Source organism: Aphanomyces astaci (assembly GCF_000520075.1).
Source record: "Aphanomyces astaci strain APO3 unplaced genomic scaffold supercont1.9, whole genome shotgun sequence".
In the NCBI taxonomy this organism is placed as follows: domain Eukaryota; phylum Oomycota; class Saprolegniomycetes; order Saprolegniales; family Verrucalvaceae; genus Aphanomyces; species Aphanomyces astaci.
Window position 1 is genome coordinate 32,436 of NW_009798272.1, and position 16,640 is coordinate 49,075.

The following is a 16,640-nucleotide window of genomic DNA, read 5'->3' on the forward strand; positions in this document are numbered from 1 at the left end:
CCCGCGCTTTCCCCCGATCTGAATCCAATTGAAAACGTGTGGGGGTACCTTTGCCAACGAGTGTATGCTGATGGCAAACAATATTCCACAACGGGGGAGCTGAAAAATGCGATCCTGTTGCACTGGAATGCCATGGATCCTGAATACCTGGAAAAGCTTATTCGCAGCATGAAGTCCCGATGTATTGCTGTGTTGAAGTCATCAGGAAAGCCAATTAACTACTAATAGTTGTTTTTTGTGGTGATTGTGTCTTGGTTGATAAGTATTGAGCCGAATTTAGTTTGTTCTTATCATTTTGCACACTATCAGAATCAGATATTTTTCCCCTTGCCTTTTCCGCGAGTTGTTGGTGGTCTAACTTTGAGTCACGGTCATTGTGGGGGCCATGACGATGATTTCGATATCAAAACATTGCAATACAACTTCAATTTGATCAAGTTATGGGTGAAATTATAGGTGTCTTAACGTTTTGCATCAGACTGTAGTAAGGAGTGTTCATACTACTAATAGTAGCTAGCTACCTCGTTCGTGTTTTTGCCAACGAATGCTGGTCAAAGCCAAATCAATCAATCATTCCCGTACAAGCTCCATCCGCTAGATTAGTCTAGTTCGCGGGTGATGCTGCATATGCGCGCGCTCGAGCGTGTAAATACCGCGTAATTTCAATTCAATCATTTCGGAGGGTACAGGATTAATAGTAGGATTACTACGTAGTAGTAGTAGTTATCATGTACTAGTTAGTACCGTACGATGCTAACGATGTCACAGAACGTTTGCGTCAATACCGTATCGCAAGCTCAGCCCCAAGCTTGGAAGTTTTGGTTGCTATATTTCGGGCGAAAACCTTGGTCAATATATGGTAGTACAGTACTATGTATTCGAGTAATCACAGGATTTGGAACAACTGCCTTGCTACAATACTTTGTATGGCTTACACGTATACTGTATTGGTAGCCAGCTGTACTTGGTACTTTTTGGCATGGAATTTTCTTTCGTTGAGTAGTTCTAGCGATACAGTTCTATCTATCTAGGCCATCACCGACGACGACGCGCGGCGGTACGACATGCGCTTCAGAGGCGGCGGCTTCTTGGCCCCCCGACTAGTGGGCAGCACCGCCTTCTCTTTGCCCCCGTCCGTGCCTTTGCCTGCATTGGTCCTTGCAGCATGAATCGCGGCAACGTGGAATTGTCGAAGTTGGTGTGATCGCCTCTCGGCGTTCAGTTGGTTACTCGATTCAAGCAGTGCCATCCCGGACAACAACTACAAAAAAGCCCGCAAGAAGTCAGCCAACGAAATGAATGCCTCCAAGTAGATACTAGTTAATTGCTCTACTATGTTGTTGTCATTGGAACTCAACCCTATTAAGTATAATGTACACTCGGACAACAACTACACACACACCAAATGCAGGATTGATTTAAAAATGCAAATATAAATTATATCAAGAATAGACGACCAATAATAATTTTTAAAAAATAAAAAAAAGATGGCTACGTCGAAGGCACGGCATCTCGTTATAGGAGTACTAATACCTCGGATATGTCGAATAAATACATTGGGGGGGCTGCGGCAAACAGCGGCATCGCCAGCAAGTGTTCCACGGAACACGGTGAAACAGTCGAGACACCAAATATACTCGCCAACACCTAGACATACTCGTTAACATGTTAGCAAGGATTGGAGGGTTGGGATTTTCTTTTGCTTTTTATTACGTTGGCAATGTCGACAGGCAGTGCAGCAACATCCGACTCACGTGGCACCACAGCGTTCAATTCGCGTCCCACAGCCATTTCAAACAAAAAGTGTCTACAAAATTAAACCTATCACGTTAAATCGACAATAAATAGTATACAATACAATGGTGAATTTGGTATATATTTCCAAAACTCGAGTGGTTGGTCTAATCGTCTAATCACTATTGAATCACGCCTGGGTTCTGATGGGTTGAATATACTTGTCCTTTCTGCAAGAGCCAATCAAATCCACTCAAAATTGGACTAGCCAATAGCGTCGATTCGTGATTTGATTCAGCGGCGACATTCGATTCGACGGGGTCTGGAAATTCGTATCGAGTATACCACAATACTACTAAAGACTTGAAGTATGTATACGACACAAATAAACGAGTTCGATCGTGCATAAACTAACGGACTACACTACTTTAAAACATGTGACGAGAATACCACAGCATAGAGCACGCAACGGCATGACGGAAATATATATATATATTTTTTAAATCGTATGGCAGCATATACGAAACATATAATATTTTTCATCTGGCAGCACATATACAGTTCTTCCAACCTCACCATGGGAAACCAAAAGTCCACGGAATATATTGTCCTTCTCACGCAAATTTGGACCATTTTGGAATGAACTTGGCAATATATGTTGTATTTAGTATAGTACAGTGAGTATATTCTGCAACATATTGATTGGCTGAACCATTCAGAAATCTTGTAAATGGGGGGGTTATAATGGATTTCGATTGGCTAGTTCATTTAGAATGGATGATTTTGATTGGCTAGTTCATTGTCAAATCGATTTACCAAGTCGATTCGATTCTACTCCAATTACGAACCGACTTGACAATATATATGGCCGCAATAAATTTCCCATTATACACACGAACAGACTGTAAATACAATATGCAGTGGCAATGAACTAACACGAAATGATGTTTCTGATAGATTCAAGCACCAGTGTAATGTACACAATAAGGGTAGGATACGTGAAATAAATCGATTAGCGTGGTTCTAACAGCAGAGTACGAACCCAAACAGAAGTATGTCCAGGGGCACTGTGGCCTCCAATGGCATCGTGAGCGCTTGCATGGACCGATCTCGGCTTAAGCCCAAAATGGGATTGAAAATATCGGAAATCCTATTTGAAAAAACCACTCAGTATACATCGTGACCGTACTGTATGTAGTTGGAATATAGGGCAGATGCATGCTGCACCTGGCAACGTCTTGGTCCAGCATGACGTTGCTGGTCTTCAGATGGTCGCAGACGACGCCGATAGATCGAAGCGCTCTGAGCGCCTGTACAGAGCTGAGGATGATGATGTTGGAAGGAGGCGAAGAGAAGTACCTCCAACACGTGACGACCATACCGACTGATGAGAGTGCGCGGCAACCCCCGACCCACTCGGCTGTACTTGCTCGCATATCCCTTGGCGGGCACGGGATTGCAGTAGATCAAGTCCTTGATGCTTCCCGTGGGAACGAATGGCTGGGCCATGATAAAAATACCATGACCTCCATGCTGCTTGTCGACATCCAGCACGGGCAACAAGCACGGATGACGCACCGACACCAGGAGCGCCTTCAGTTTGTAACCGCTGGGATGGGCGGTCGACAGAAGCAATGACGACGAAGACGACATGACGGAGAGCACCACGCGACTGCTGACTTCGCCCGACATGTCACAGATATCGACGAGCACGAGCAACTTGGACGACCGGGTACCCATGCCATGGACAACGTTTTCAGTGTCATTCCACTGCAACAGTGGGTGTCGCTGTGTGAACTTGTGCGCATAGAGGACGGCATTCGACGTGGAGTGCACGCCATCCTCGACGGAATAATTATCATCTGTCAGAGCTGCAGCAACAGCGTCTCGTCCTGATTGCGCCGATGGCGGCACCTCCTCGCACGATGTCCCGGTTCCCATTTTGCGATTGTTCGTTCGATTTGTTCATTTGACCCTGAACTAGTAATACTATCCATTTATTCTGTAGGATTAATACTACTATTATTAGTAGTACTTCATTAAGTATTACTACTAGTAATACAGTAGTACTAGTACTCCGTAGTACTAATGGACTATGTACACCTTTTTGCGCTTACAGTTAATTTCGAAAAATATCTGGTATATTTCGTGGAATCCCATTTACAATTCGTGGAGCTTCATTATGGTGGACTTCATCTAAAAACTTCCAACTGGCCAAATTGAAGAGTGAAGGTTTTATTATTTAACGTGCAATTTATGTAGTTAAACCCAAATTCCAGATACGTTAAATACCGATTTCATGCGTTTTATCACTGGAGTGGGAGGTTAAAGGTCCCCCTAGCCTCCGGATATTAAATACGGATAAGAGTCACATACAAAAATCAAGATACATTTGAGCGGCCACCCCTATGGCCAAATATCCAAGCGCCCATGTAAAATACCGCTAGCTTAAATATCTATTTCTGGACCAATTCATCACCAAATTTGAATCTGAGACGTAGAATTTCTTCACCACATTGAGATCTGTCGATTCTACGTCTCATTTGCTGAAAATTTGAGTAATGAATATGAAATAGAAGTCAGAAAATTTTGATAAGTTGGTTGTATAGATGACGTGTACCATATATTTCGCAGCTTCGGCATTTTATTTCGTGGGAACGTCTCTCATTATATTTCGTGGACTGCCAGTATATTTCGTGATTTGCTCAGTTAGATTCGCAAACATCCTATATATTCGTGACGAGACCAATATCGTTGTATTTCGTACGTTCACTTCAACTCGCTTTGATTGGTCAGAAAACAGTGCGCGAAACCATCTTTCACACCTGCAAATGATTGAAGTTCAACTCTAATTGGCCAATTTCGTGGAAAATGTATTGCATGATATACATTATAACCAATCAAGTTGGTTGTACATACTAATTTGATTGGTTATAATCACCAATTATTGACTGGGGATTTCTTCGACTTTGTACTATAATGAACCAAACTACTGCAGCATGGACAAGGAACACACGTTTATTAGCGTATAATAATTCGCTTTAATTGGTGAACTACTACTACTACTACGTAGTAGTAGCTAGCCCGTGATGACCCGCACCCCAAGCATCGACACTTTGTGCGCGTCCATATTGTCTGGCTGGCGAATAAACATCATGTTGGTGGGGATGTTGAGGAACGTGGATAGCCAGTGCACCGTGCTCGGCGCGAACTCGCCTTCGACGACCACCGAGTCGATCTACATCACCATTCGTTCATATACCACACATCGCCGTAGCAGCATTTCATTGGACGCAGATGACAAGATATAACAACAATACGTAGTACACACATATGATGGTCGTGGGGGGGATATAGATGGTATAAATACCCACCCGCAATTTTGGGTACATGCAGTCGAGGACGGCGACGATGTCGATAAAGTTGGGCGGCGGCGCGCCCCCGCGGGGGTACACGTGGACGATGTGGAGGTTCTCCGTGTGTTCATTCCGTCGTACGTATAGCACGGCTTTGTTGAGCACTTGGAGGTCAGGATGTTTGGAAAAGAACACGATCGGGGGTTCGTTGATGGTTTTGATGGCCTACATGTTCATTCGATCAGGTTATATCATTATTTATATATAAGCGCCGGTCGGGCAACCTGAAATATTGCAATATTCAGGTCCAAAACGCCATTTTGAGGTCGAATTCAACAAATCTGATCAAAATTGAAACATGTCTTGCTTAAACAGTTTTAACCCAAATCCAATAATTCCACGTGGGATTTACTCGTTGAAGAGGTCCAAAACGCCATCTTACAAAATATTGGGCCTTTTACCTCCATTTTGAAAATGGCATTTTTCGTTTATCCCATTTTGCCAAAAAATGGAATAATATTTTTGAAAAGTTACCAGACGGGCCCTTAGCTATTCACCCAATTTTGCCAATGCCAATAAATTGAGCAAAACAGTATGATTGGATAAAAATAATAAAGGTTGCACTATGATTGGCTAAAATAGAAAAACGCTGCCTCTTCAATGCAGATTCATATTATATTTGGCAGGTCCGGATATTTTTTGAGTAAAACACACACGCAATATAAAGTCCCCGAAAACAAATATATATACAATCCCCAAAGAGTCTTTCTGTACCTTGACGATGGCCCTTCCGCCGAGCACTTCGCTGGGGGATTGCAGCAACGGCAGTCTTGTCTTTTCGTTGGCAGGCGACGGACTGACGCTCTTGAGCACGACCATGACCATCCGCAGCACAAACAGTCGCTCCAACATGAGCAACATGAGCGCCGACACAGTCAGCAAGTACGTGGCAAACACAACCGAGACCTTGGGGTCACCTAGAAGGATGCCCCAGAACCCCATGCATGTCATAGTGAGGCCCACAAAGCACGCCCACCACGGGGCGGTGGTCTCCCGGGGCATTTGACTGCGCTTGAGTTTGAACAGCATGGCGCTGACAGCGAAGAGCACCAGCAATGCGAGGAAAGCGTACGAGTACACGCTGCTGAGCATGGTGACGTTGCCGTGGAGGATCCACACGAGGCTTGTGGCTACGACAAAGTACGCCAGCACAATGTAGTGGTTGGTGTGACGCCAGGGGTTTTCGGCTAAAAAGAACTCTGGCAAGACTCGGTCTTTGGCGAGTCGTTTCGCCAGCCCCGTGATTCCAACGTATGACGTGAGCACAGACCCTGATAGCACGATGAACCCGTCGATGCTCAGCCACAGCTCGAACCATCGGCCCACGGTTGTGTACGCCATCATAGCCAACACGACGTTGCTGTTGGCGGTGGTTGTAGCCAAAGGCAGTACGCACAAATTGAGCACAGACAGGGCAAAGTTGAATCCCGTCGAGAGCAGCCAAATGTTCTACGACGTTTCCCCCCATAAGATGGATGCAAAAAAATAACCGAGGTGGAAAGATGGGGGGTTAGGGGGGAAGGGGGGGTACCCGGAGGACTTTGCGAAACGTGCCAGGGACTTGCTCTTCGACAAAGTTGGCGGCGGTTTCGAACCCCGTGACCCCGAGCATGGCCGAGCTAAAGCCAAAGAAGAGTGCGGTGGAAGCATTGCCCCTCAACTCGCGCCCTTCCACGACCAACGCGGGGAACGGGGTCGCCATATTGTCCCAAAAGATATGCGGATGTTGGATTGCGTATACAATCGATGCGCCAACCAGCCCCACTAGCGTCAACGTGTGCACGACAAAGATCACGAGGGCCACCACGGCGCTGTCTTTGAGCCCGCACACGTTTAGAACTGCGAAGACGGTGAGGATGGCGGTGGCAGACCAGACAGTGTCAAGCGCTGGGAGCTCCTTCTGGAGGTAGTCGGACGCCGAGACGGCGGACACGACGCCCGTCGCCAGGTACGCGATGATGGCGAGTGCCGATACGAACGCTGCCCACCGCTTGGATGTGGTATTGAGCATCGTGTTGTACGACCCGCCGTTGAGCGGGATCGCGCTCACGACTTCGACGTAGATGAACCGAAACAGAAACATCGTCGCAGCCACCAATACGTTGGCGAGGGGCGCCATCTTGCCTGCTTTCGACGCGACGATACCCGCCGAGTACAAGCACGACGACAGCACGTCGTTGCCAGTGATGGCCGTGCTCGTCCACTCACCTAGGGCATGCGGGCAATCTTTCTCGAGCTCAGTCGCGATGGCCGCGACTTCGCTTCGAGGCATGTGCAGGTCCATGGATCGCCCGGGGCCAGGGAACGCCCACGACGCTGCAATGCACCACGTGCGATATGAGGGCGATGTAATAATATATATATATATATTGGTTGCGAATTATACGTACGGCCTGGTTGAAAGTCCTGCTCGACTTCAAATTGAAACGCTCGACGATGGTGGGTTGACGACCTGGATGCCATCGCAGATTTGCAGTGGAGGGAGTTCGATGGTGGGGACGAACGATGACATGACAGTGTGTTGGCGCACCACATTATTGACATGAAGGGGTGGAAGGTCCGAAATGAGAGAATATATGCATCATTCTACATTCTTCACGTATTATTGGTTTTAAATGTATATATTCAAGGTACTATCTTTTGAGTATACAGCGGCCATCATCAATCATCAATGGCTCTGCACAACTGTAGCCTATGATGTGGATGGCCGGCCATACTAGCTAGGACAACCACGAAGCCGTCGTACCTTTATAGGCGTTGGTGGTATATACATGTATATGCCGCGGAGAGCACGACAAGCTCCTGTGTAGGCCAAATATAAATTTTAGCGAATGGTTCGCGTCAACGAGGCGCCCCGGATCGCCAAGGTGCCACGCATGCGACAGGCAAGCCTACCACCCAGGTGGTGAAGTCATTGACTCGGGCGTTCGGCTGGCGGTGGCTCCAAAGAGGGAAGTGGCCTTAGACATTCTACAGCATGTAACATGTGTGCTATTTGCCCCTTAACTACTTTTCGTACTAACGTTAGATACCTCTATGTACTATCGTACTAATGTTCACTACCGGTAGTGAAGACTGAATCAGTACAGAACGGCGATCCATGTTGCTACATAGAGCGCCCATCATGGCATAGAGTTGCGTGTCTGTCGAGTTATTTTGATACAGGTAATAATGGTGTCCCGGCAGTCGAATAATCATGCGCCCACAATGCAAACGCATGCATGACGATGGATGTGGCCACCGTAACATTGAGCGATGCAGTGCCGCCGCCATATTGGGGAATGTACACAAATCGATCGCAAATGGCCACTTGGGCGTCGCTCAACCCGCTACCTTCGTTGCCCGCCATGACCGCCGTCGGGCCCTGGAACACGTCGACGTCGTTGACGCTCTTGGCGTTGTGCAGAATCTCAATGCCTAAGATGGTCACGGTGGGCTCAATAGAAACGAGGTGGGCTCGGCATTCGGCAAGAGTGTCAAAGCGCGTGATGCGAAACGGAAACTGGAAACCGGGCAGCACGTCTTCGATGTTCATGGCTTGATCAAAGCTGAGCAGCTTGTGTCCGACAACAAACACTTCGGCGACTCCAAACGCACTGGCGCTGAGGAGCATGTCACGGATGTTCTTTCTCTTTTGGATGTTGTTGATGATCAAGTACTGTGGAGGAGGAGGCGGCGGCGGCGTTGTGGACGGTGCCACCTCATGAGGAGGACTACTCGACATGTTCGTGGACAACCAATCGGCAATGGTCGTCAAGATCCGGATACAATACCGGATAAACACGCCTGATTCGATCAAAGTATGCTCGAGGGCGACCAGCATTCCCGATGGAGAATGCTGTATTTTATACATACAAAATACCTAATTGAATTTGGTTTCTGTATGTATTGTTAAAAATAGCAATTAAATTAGGGACGAACAAACTACCATCATTCTACAGACACCGTTTCACGAATTTTAGCAGTACAAAATCCATTGCGTTCATGACAGCATCAGCAGCGCAGCGGTGGACTCCGTCGGCATGGCTTCACGCGACAGATGTCCTTGCATCTACGCTTCGTGGGTACATTTCGCTGCAGAAGAAACACCAGGATGAACTGCGAGCGTTTTCTTCCACTGCATGCCGCAACTTGGATCAGGCGGCCGTTGGGTCGGCCTCTCTCCGCGGGGTCCTCACCCATGTGTCGGAGCTGTTTGCACATGCCGCGAGCGCACCAGAGGAATTGTGTGTCAACCTTCCGTTAGATATTGACGAGCTTCAAACTGAGCTGCAGCGTCAAGTCAATCAGATGGACCGCTTAGTGCAGGACGCACACGCACGGCAAGCCGCGTTCGAGGTGCATCCTCGTTGATTCTTGTGTCTTGTCATGGCATTTGTATACAGGGCGCTAAGCACACATACACGACGACGTTGACTGCTTTCCACGATGCGTTTGCGCTTGCGAGTCGGTTGCTGTCGCGGGCGATTGACAACGGCATCGACCCCAACACATTTCTCGACGCAGACGATGCCACGGCGATCCTCGTCACACAGGCCACCGCCCCCACACATTTGATAGAGTCGTCCCCTTCGAAGAAGGCCGTGAGTCAAGTCACGGACGCCATTCGTCGCGCCAAGGACTTCAAAGCCAAGTGCATGATTCATTACAAGCAGTTTCGAAAAGTCGCCGGTGAATATGCGCAAGCGCTGGACGTCATGACGGCCACACAGCAGGTACTCACACGACTGCTTCCCTGGACCAAAACTTCAATGGAAGCTAATGGCCACGATTGTGTGGCAGACCATCGAGCGAGCGAGCAGCGGCAACCTCACTGCCATCGTTCACAAGTTTATCGTGTGCTACTTGTCCCTGGTCAAAAACTTGGAGGTAAGAATGCCAGTAAACTTTAGTATATCACTTGGAAGTACTCGAAGTATATGATTGGCCATCGGAATGAATTCTGGTTGTTGTAGCCAATCATACATCTTGCTCGATTTGTTGGCGATTTCAACAATCTCCCAAAACAATTGTCCAATTTGGCTGAAAAGCACAGTATGATTTAAAACTATATGTATACTTCGAAGTATGAAGTAGCAAAGAATTCTATTGTGCTTTCGAGTGAAATTTCATTGTGTTGTGGTTTCTCGTTGGAATTTAAATCGATTTGATTGGCTACCTCAGATGAGCTCAAAATTATTAGCCAATCAAAACCTTCTAAATGAAATTTAACCAATCAGATCGATTGTGAATGCTTTTTTGGTCGATTGCACCCCAAATTTGTATCAAATCGACAATACTGCGAAGTATATTGAATGTTTGTGGCTTTGAGTAGTACGACCTCGTGCAACTCCATGGAAGTGTCGAAGCCGAACAGAGCCAGGTGATGTCGACACCCTTGCAATTTGTCGGCCATGCCGCAGACATCCACATGCAGATGCAGGCCCTACCGCCACCTCTGAGCGACCCCCTGGAGCTGTCATATTTTTTGGAGCAGCACTTCCCGACCACTCAAGTGCGCCCGCTTCTGGTGCGCCACCAACCTCGCGCGTCGATGCACGCCGCGTAGACATTTAAAAGGACTCTTGCACTCTATATGCATCTAACGTGAACAAATGGCGACGAGCACACGAACCCAACCATATCGCAGAATTCTCGTGCGATTCGACAGCATCTTGCTTGGATGAATATGTAAGCAACGACGGGCTACAAACCTACACTACAGCCATGATAAGTCGGAGTGTCGTGGTTGATTTACGGTACACTTGTGAAGTTTGGTTGGGCAATGGCACTTGGCTTATCCGATAATTGACCAAACTGAAACAGTTACATGGACGGTTACACATCAGTTACATTATCATTTCCCTGAAACAGGGGTACCTATGTGTCTATATATATATATTTGCCGCCGATTGATTCACGGGCTGTCTGTCGTGTGTGCGTGGACGTAGTCTGCAGCAGGCGGCGACGAATTTATCGTGGTCGGGCTTTCAAACGACGTCCATTTATATATACGAAATACATGGGAGCATCGTTCAGTGGGTCCAAGGTGGGCTTGTTGTCGTACTTTCACCACGAGTCCGCAGCCCTCAAGCGCAAAGAAGCCATCTGGGGCACGTCGCTCCTCGCGCCTCTCTACTCGATCCGGTCGCTGCCGTCGCTCGCGGCAGTCTCCAACGACATTGTGCTCACCCCCCGGTCCCCCCACGTGATTCCGGACGATATGCACCTCATCTTCATCTACAGTGGGCACATCACTGCCACGGTTCTGGACGTGGGCAAGGTCTCGTTCATGATCGAGCGGACGAGGCGCAATGCGATCACGCGGCGCCGGTCGCTTCTACGTCGGGACGACTCGCTCGCGGTGCGGCTGCGGTACTACGCCGTCGACAGGGAGCACGCAACGGAAGAGGTGATGCTGTGTCGGCGGGGCCCTTTGAACCACGACGGCAGCAGTAGCGGTGGGGGGACGTACCTCCTCCGGTTCGTCGCGTCCAAGATCCGGTCGCACGAAGTCGTGGTCAAGTCGTTGTTGGTCACCCAAGTGGAGATCAAGGCCAAGTCCCGCGCCATTGCGCTGCCCCCTATCGTCCCGAGTAGCCCCAAAGGCACGACGTGGGGGCGCTTCAACTCGCTCGTGCCGCTAGCTCCCCGACGGACGTCCGCGCAAACAGCCGCCGGTGGCGCCTTTGCTAACTCCGCCGCCGCCATCTCCTACAACAACCTCCTCCCCCACGCGACCGCGCCACTAGATCCGGGCAACGTCCCCATCACACAAGACTGCGCGTCGATCCTGCAAAAAAGTCCCTACTTTCGCGGCATTGCCATTGGGGACCTCAAAGCCCTCAGTGACTTGGGCACAATCTCCATCGTTCAAACCGATTGCGTACGTCTCTACATTAGTATTCATCCTCGAACGATAACGACAACGAATGGTAGGTGGTGATGCAAGAAAGGGAAGACGGCGGCCACGAGATGTTTGTCGTGCTAGCAGGCGATCTGCGCGTGTGTGTACGAGACCAAGTACGTTGGGGTGTGCATTCCGCCCATTGGCAAATACGTGTACTATTTATTGGCATACGTTTCACTGAATACCATGTGTGTGTTTTATATAGGACACCAAGGTGCTGAAACCCGTGGCGACGTTGCATTCGGGGTCGTGTATGGGGGAAATGACGCTGCTGCTGCGGGGCCCGCGGTCGGCCAGCGTCACGGCCATGTCCAACTGCATGCTCGTGAGCATCGAACGCAGCACGCTGCTGTCGTTTCTGCGGCGGCAGCCCCAGGTCGAAGCGAAGCTCAAGTCCGTGTTGGTGTTGAGATTGCTCCAAAACGTGCTGGGCATGCGGTCGGTCCCGATGTTTGAAGCGTTTCAGTACGACGACGTGATGAAGGTGGTGCCGCACTGCTTTATCGAGAGCGACGTCGCTCGTGGAACAGAAATCCTCGGTACAGAATATACACACCCAGGGTCAAGGTCTTGCTGCTTTGCAGCGTTTTGAGCGTGCCACGTCATGGAACGTGATTGGCATTGAACAGCCATAAGTTCTAACGTTGCTGTGGGGTGTATGTAGCGGCAACATCGACGGATGGAGAGGACGCCACCAGTCGCCCCACGCCAAGTCGACTGCAAAAGCAGTTTCGCATTATTTTATCTGGCACAGTCGAAATCATTCCGGCCATGGCCGGGCCCAGTGAATTCAAGCAGTCTGGGTATGCCATTTCCGTGTTTTTTCATATATTTATAATCATGCTGTTTGTTCGATGGCTTCAGTTTTCAGAGTGTCGTATCGTTGGGTTTCTCATATGGAGTGTTCTAGCCACGTGGGCGAACTGTTGCCTGGAATGGACCCATTGCCAGCGGGCACAAAGGTCGTCGCGTCCACCGAGTGCGTGTTCTTGTCCATGTATACCGAGTCATGTTGGGGGCACCTAAGTGCCCAGACGATGGCAGAGGCGCTGATACGGTGGTCACAAGCGAACTGCACGGTGGAAATGGTATTGAGGCATCCCGGCGCGCGGCAGTTTTACCTGCGGTACCTCACGTTCGAGTTCAGCGAAGAAAACCTGCAGTTTGTAATCGCCGTCCAAGCGTTCAAGCTTAGCCCGACGGTCGTGGCCGACGCCAAGGCCATCGTGGCCGAGTATATCCTCGAGTCGTCCCCCAAACAGATCAACGTCGAAGCGAAAATGCGCCACGAAATCGTCGCCGCCTTGCGCGCCGTGGAGACCACCAACCACAGCAACAACAACAACAACGCCGACGGCAGTGTAGATCGAGACAAGGGGGCCCCAGACGCATTTGGGATTTTCGACAAGGCAGTGGACGAAATCACCACGTTGATGCGCAAGGACAGCTTTCCGCGGTTCAAGAAGACACCGTTCTTTAAGGACATGCTCGCCGCGTACCCGCTGTTGGACCACCAGGCCCATACCGCCACGGCCAGCGCCGCCGTCGCCTCGGGGGGGACGAGTGACGCGCCCGGGGGGGACGACCTAAGTGACATTGGCAAGCGATTTCGATACGTGCTGGACCAAGTGTTTGCCCATCGGGAAACAAGGCGCGAGTTTCGTCGAAGTGGGACAGGGTCCTCTCGGGATGCGTTTGCATTTGGGGTAGGGGCCGTCGTGAATCGGTCCAAACATAGTTCCAGGGAGCGATGAATATGCAATTTGTTGCTCCAGATTTTGGATGGCTTTGGGATGGTCGACGTATATATTTGAGCATAGACTTCGCTAGTGTGCTGGCAGGAGATATGATTGGCGCTTCGCATATAAAACACCACTACAGTAACTTGAAACACCTACTTTAGCAAGTACAAAACCAAATGTGTACTACTAATAGTATTGAATAGGGTTTACACAACAATGTGTCCCATCTAGAGCCTGTAACCTCGAAACCCTGGCACACTGGGAGCTACAAACTTCAAATTGAAAAATCTTCATTCTCCAGGTATATATTGCCGGGGTTAGCGATAGCTAACCACTGGCGACTCGTGGTCATTGTACCCTCCAATGCAAAACTGCATATTTGACCCCAACACTATCCTCATAAATATTTTTCATAAACATTGCCAACAGCTACATCTTACGTGGCCGCCAGCTCGCCGAGCTCTTCTTTACCGGTATTCGGAATATGCTCCTGGCAGTATGGACTGGACATGCCGGTGTGAACACACATGTATGAGCGCTACTTTCGTCTACCAAGTTGGCCATCGGAGACTGACGTTGCAGCATGACCCTGAAAAATTTGGAGGAGCAAATGTATATATTTGCATGTTAATATCAATCTTTGGACGATTGAAGACGCCCAAGAAATGATGCGCTCGCACCGTTAACTGTAAGGCAGTTAGTTCCACCTAAATTTATATTCCGTTAAATAATACTACTGAATGAATAATTCAATGCAGGACAGAGAGTAATGTTGACTAACTACTCTTTGTGCCACAAAGTGTAAAGTCGCAATAGAAAAGTAGGTTAACATTAGATGTGCTGTCACTACGGCAGTCGCAGAGCCGACTTCAAACACCCATGGAGATCACCATGGGCTTCGCGCAGCTTGCGCTCGGCCTGCGCGGGGGTAAGCAGGAGCTCGGACACGACGAACGCAACGTCCTCCTTGCTCACCTTGATCGCCGCCAGCTCCTTCTCCCGCTTCACCGTCGCTTCCTTGTCTTGTTCTTCTTGAACTTTGAGAGACGTGAGTAGCTTCCTGAGCGTACCCACGTCGACGTCGTCATCGTTGTCGTCATCGTTCGTGTCGTTCATGCTGTTCATGGCGCTGGCTTCTTCTGCCTTGCTCTTGTCCTCTTCCTCAACAGAAGGTTCTTCCTCTTCTTCGTCTTCTTCTACGTCGGTGCGTTCTTCATGTTCCTTGTCCGCGGTGGAGGCGGCAGCAGCAGGGGTTGCGGCGACGGCGGCTTTTTTGCTCATGGCGCACTTTCAAATGCAATCCACCACCAAACAACTCTATGATCCTGTTAAACATAATAATACTGCAGTTATTAGGTATTGGGGGGTTGCGTTTGTTGGACTATTAATACTTCAGTACTATTTTAACATTTTTCTGTTAACTCTGAAATGAGAGCTAACGTTTTTATTTTAATACTACGTAGTACTTATTAATAATAGCTACCGTTTCAATTAACGTTATTAATAAAATTGAAACGGAAGTTAATTCGACCTTGCTCATTCTCTAAAAATCTTGTCGTAATTTATACTATTAATAGTAATAAGTACTACAGAAGTACCTTGCTAATTCGTTGATTGGGCAGAAATGCAATTTCAACACGTCTGTGACGTGGCATTATGTGGTGAGAGCGGCGGCATTTCAGAACTTGCTCACGCATCCACCGCAACACATTCAACATGCACTCAACCCAACTCAGGTGAGATGCCCTCGCCCTTTGTCTCACTTCTCCAGAGCATCAATCCTGCCGCAGCAACGCTGGATCGGCGGCCTTCTTTGCAAGTGCGCGTTGAACGAACATACCTGGCACAGCAACCCTCACATGGCATCAAAGAAATCGCCAATGCGCTCGCCAAGTCATCACGACGGACGACAGCGCCTGGAGTCCAGCTTAATGCGTGCCCGTGCCAATGGAGCGGTAGTACAAAATCTAGTGCCCAAATGGGTAGACATACTCACCAGCCGAGCGACGAGGCCATGTCGTCGACCAGTGAGCAATGACCCCGTGCGCCCCGTCGCGGTGTACTATAACCACCACGGCGCCTTGGTCGACGAACACAAATGTGAATTCGCTGCAGGTCACCCCCCCTCACTACACCTACGTCGTTTGGTGGGCTCGGTGGTACAGTATTACAGTAGTATACGCCTACCCGATGTATCTATATATCAAATCAACCCATTTGTCAGGTATGTGTGTCAACCAACGTGATGTGCATCTTCATCACGCCACAACCAGTCCATCGTTGATCAGCCCTTTAGCCTCCGAGTCCACAGCACCTGCAGTTACCCAAACTTGACTAATTGAGTTCGAAAAGAGAACTACTACGATCGTACAGTTTGGATCCATGTGGCTTTCCACGGCATTTCAGAGGTGCCAATAAACTGTATGGCTACAACGAGAGCAGGTCCGTCACGGCAAGAGTCAACCAATGCTGTACCTAAGAGATAGCCAAGGCTGTAATGCTGTGCCCAACAGCTAGCCAAGCCTAAAGGGTTCACATCGGACGAATCAACTCGTGGTCGTGGGCTGAGTCCAAACAGATGTCCATACTAACGTTACTCGATTGTTTCATTTAGTAACTACCTACTGGTATCTTATGACGTGGCGCTACAGTAGTGTTGGTAAGGCTATTCGTGGTCGAATTGGTAAGGCTATGCGTGGTAATGTACGTACCTATTCTTTGTGGGTAATAAACCCTTGGCAGGATGTGGCGGAGAAACCTCGTCCACGTCTGGATATGTGGTTAGATCCGCTATCTTAAGGTAACGTTAGCAAGCATGTTGCCGTTCCCACATCGATGCCAGAACGTGTTACTGCATAC

General features: G+C 48.9%; 6 protein-coding genes across 7 annotated transcripts; 2 read left to right on the forward strand and 4 right to left on the reverse strand.

Moving 5' to 3' along the window:
- Positions 1-901: 901 nt before the first annotated feature.
- Positions 902-3,696, reverse strand: H257_04868. 2 transcript variants are annotated; one of them, XM_009829513.1, is made up of 6 exons: positions 3,094-3,696; positions 2,962-3,044; positions 2,777-2,884; positions 1,714-1,807; positions 1,534-1,647; positions 902-1,261 (listed from the first exon to the last, which is right to left on the reverse strand). In XM_009829513.1, the coding sequence occupies exons 1-6, from the start codon at positions 3,673-3,675 to the stop codon at positions 1,028-1,030; spliced, it is 1,215 nt and encodes a 404-aa protein (XP_009827815.1). In that variant the 5' UTR covers positions 3,676-3,696; the 3' UTR covers positions 902-1,027. The 2 variants fall into 2 exon arrangements, with proteins under 2 accessions (XP_009827815.1, XP_009827816.1); XM_009829514.1 differs by having other exon boundaries at positions 1,534-1,807.
- A 1,038-nt stretch (positions 3,697-4,734) lies between these two features.
- H257_04869 (hypothetical protein) lies at positions 4,735-7,641 on the reverse strand. The gene is made up of 5 exons (XM_009829515.1): positions 7,541-7,641; positions 6,682-7,466; positions 5,865-6,599; positions 5,109-5,315; positions 4,735-4,972 (listed from the first exon to the last, which is right to left on the reverse strand). Exons 1-5 carry the CDS (start codon positions 7,611-7,613, stop codon positions 4,814-4,816), a joined length of 1,959 nt encoding a protein of 652 aa, XP_009827817.1. The 5' UTR covers positions 7,614-7,641; the 3' UTR covers positions 4,735-4,813.
- A 588-nt stretch (positions 7,642-8,229) lies between these two features.
- Positions 8,230-8,898, reverse strand: H257_04870 (hypothetical protein). Its single transcript, XM_009829516.1, has one exon. The coding sequence runs from the start codon at positions 8,872-8,874 to the stop codon at positions 8,302-8,304; it is 573 nt and encodes a 190-aa protein (XP_009827818.1). The 5' UTR covers positions 8,875-8,898; the 3' UTR covers positions 8,230-8,301.
- Positions 8,899-9,120: 222 nt separating this feature from the next.
- H257_04871 (hypothetical protein) lies at positions 9,121-11,016 on the forward strand. The gene is made up of 4 exons (XM_009829517.1): positions 9,121-9,488; positions 9,536-9,865; positions 9,933-10,019; positions 10,465-11,016. The coding sequence occupies exons 1-4, from the start codon at positions 9,135-9,137 to the stop codon at positions 10,696-10,698; spliced, it is 1,005 nt and encodes a 334-aa protein (XP_009827819.1). The 5' UTR covers positions 9,121-9,134; the 3' UTR covers positions 10,699-11,016.
- A 17-nt stretch (positions 11,017-11,033) lies between these two features.
- On the forward strand, positions 11,034-13,798 carry H257_04872 (hypothetical protein). Its single transcript, XM_009829518.1, has 5 exons — positions 11,034-12,015; positions 12,069-12,152; positions 12,245-12,578; positions 12,704-12,842; positions 12,950-13,798. Exons 1-5 carry the CDS (start codon positions 11,152-11,154, stop codon positions 13,791-13,793), a joined length of 2,265 nt encoding a protein of 754 aa, XP_009827820.1. The 5' UTR covers positions 11,034-11,151; the 3' UTR covers positions 13,794-13,798.
- Positions 13,799-14,588: 790 nt separating this feature from the next.
- On the reverse strand, positions 14,589-15,080 carry H257_04873 (hypothetical protein). The gene has a single exon (XM_009829519.1). The coding sequence runs from the start codon at positions 15,060-15,062 to the stop codon at positions 14,628-14,630; it is 435 nt and encodes a 144-aa protein (XP_009827821.1). The 5' UTR covers positions 15,063-15,080; the 3' UTR covers positions 14,589-14,627.
- Positions 15,081-16,640: the final 1,560 nt, after the last annotated feature.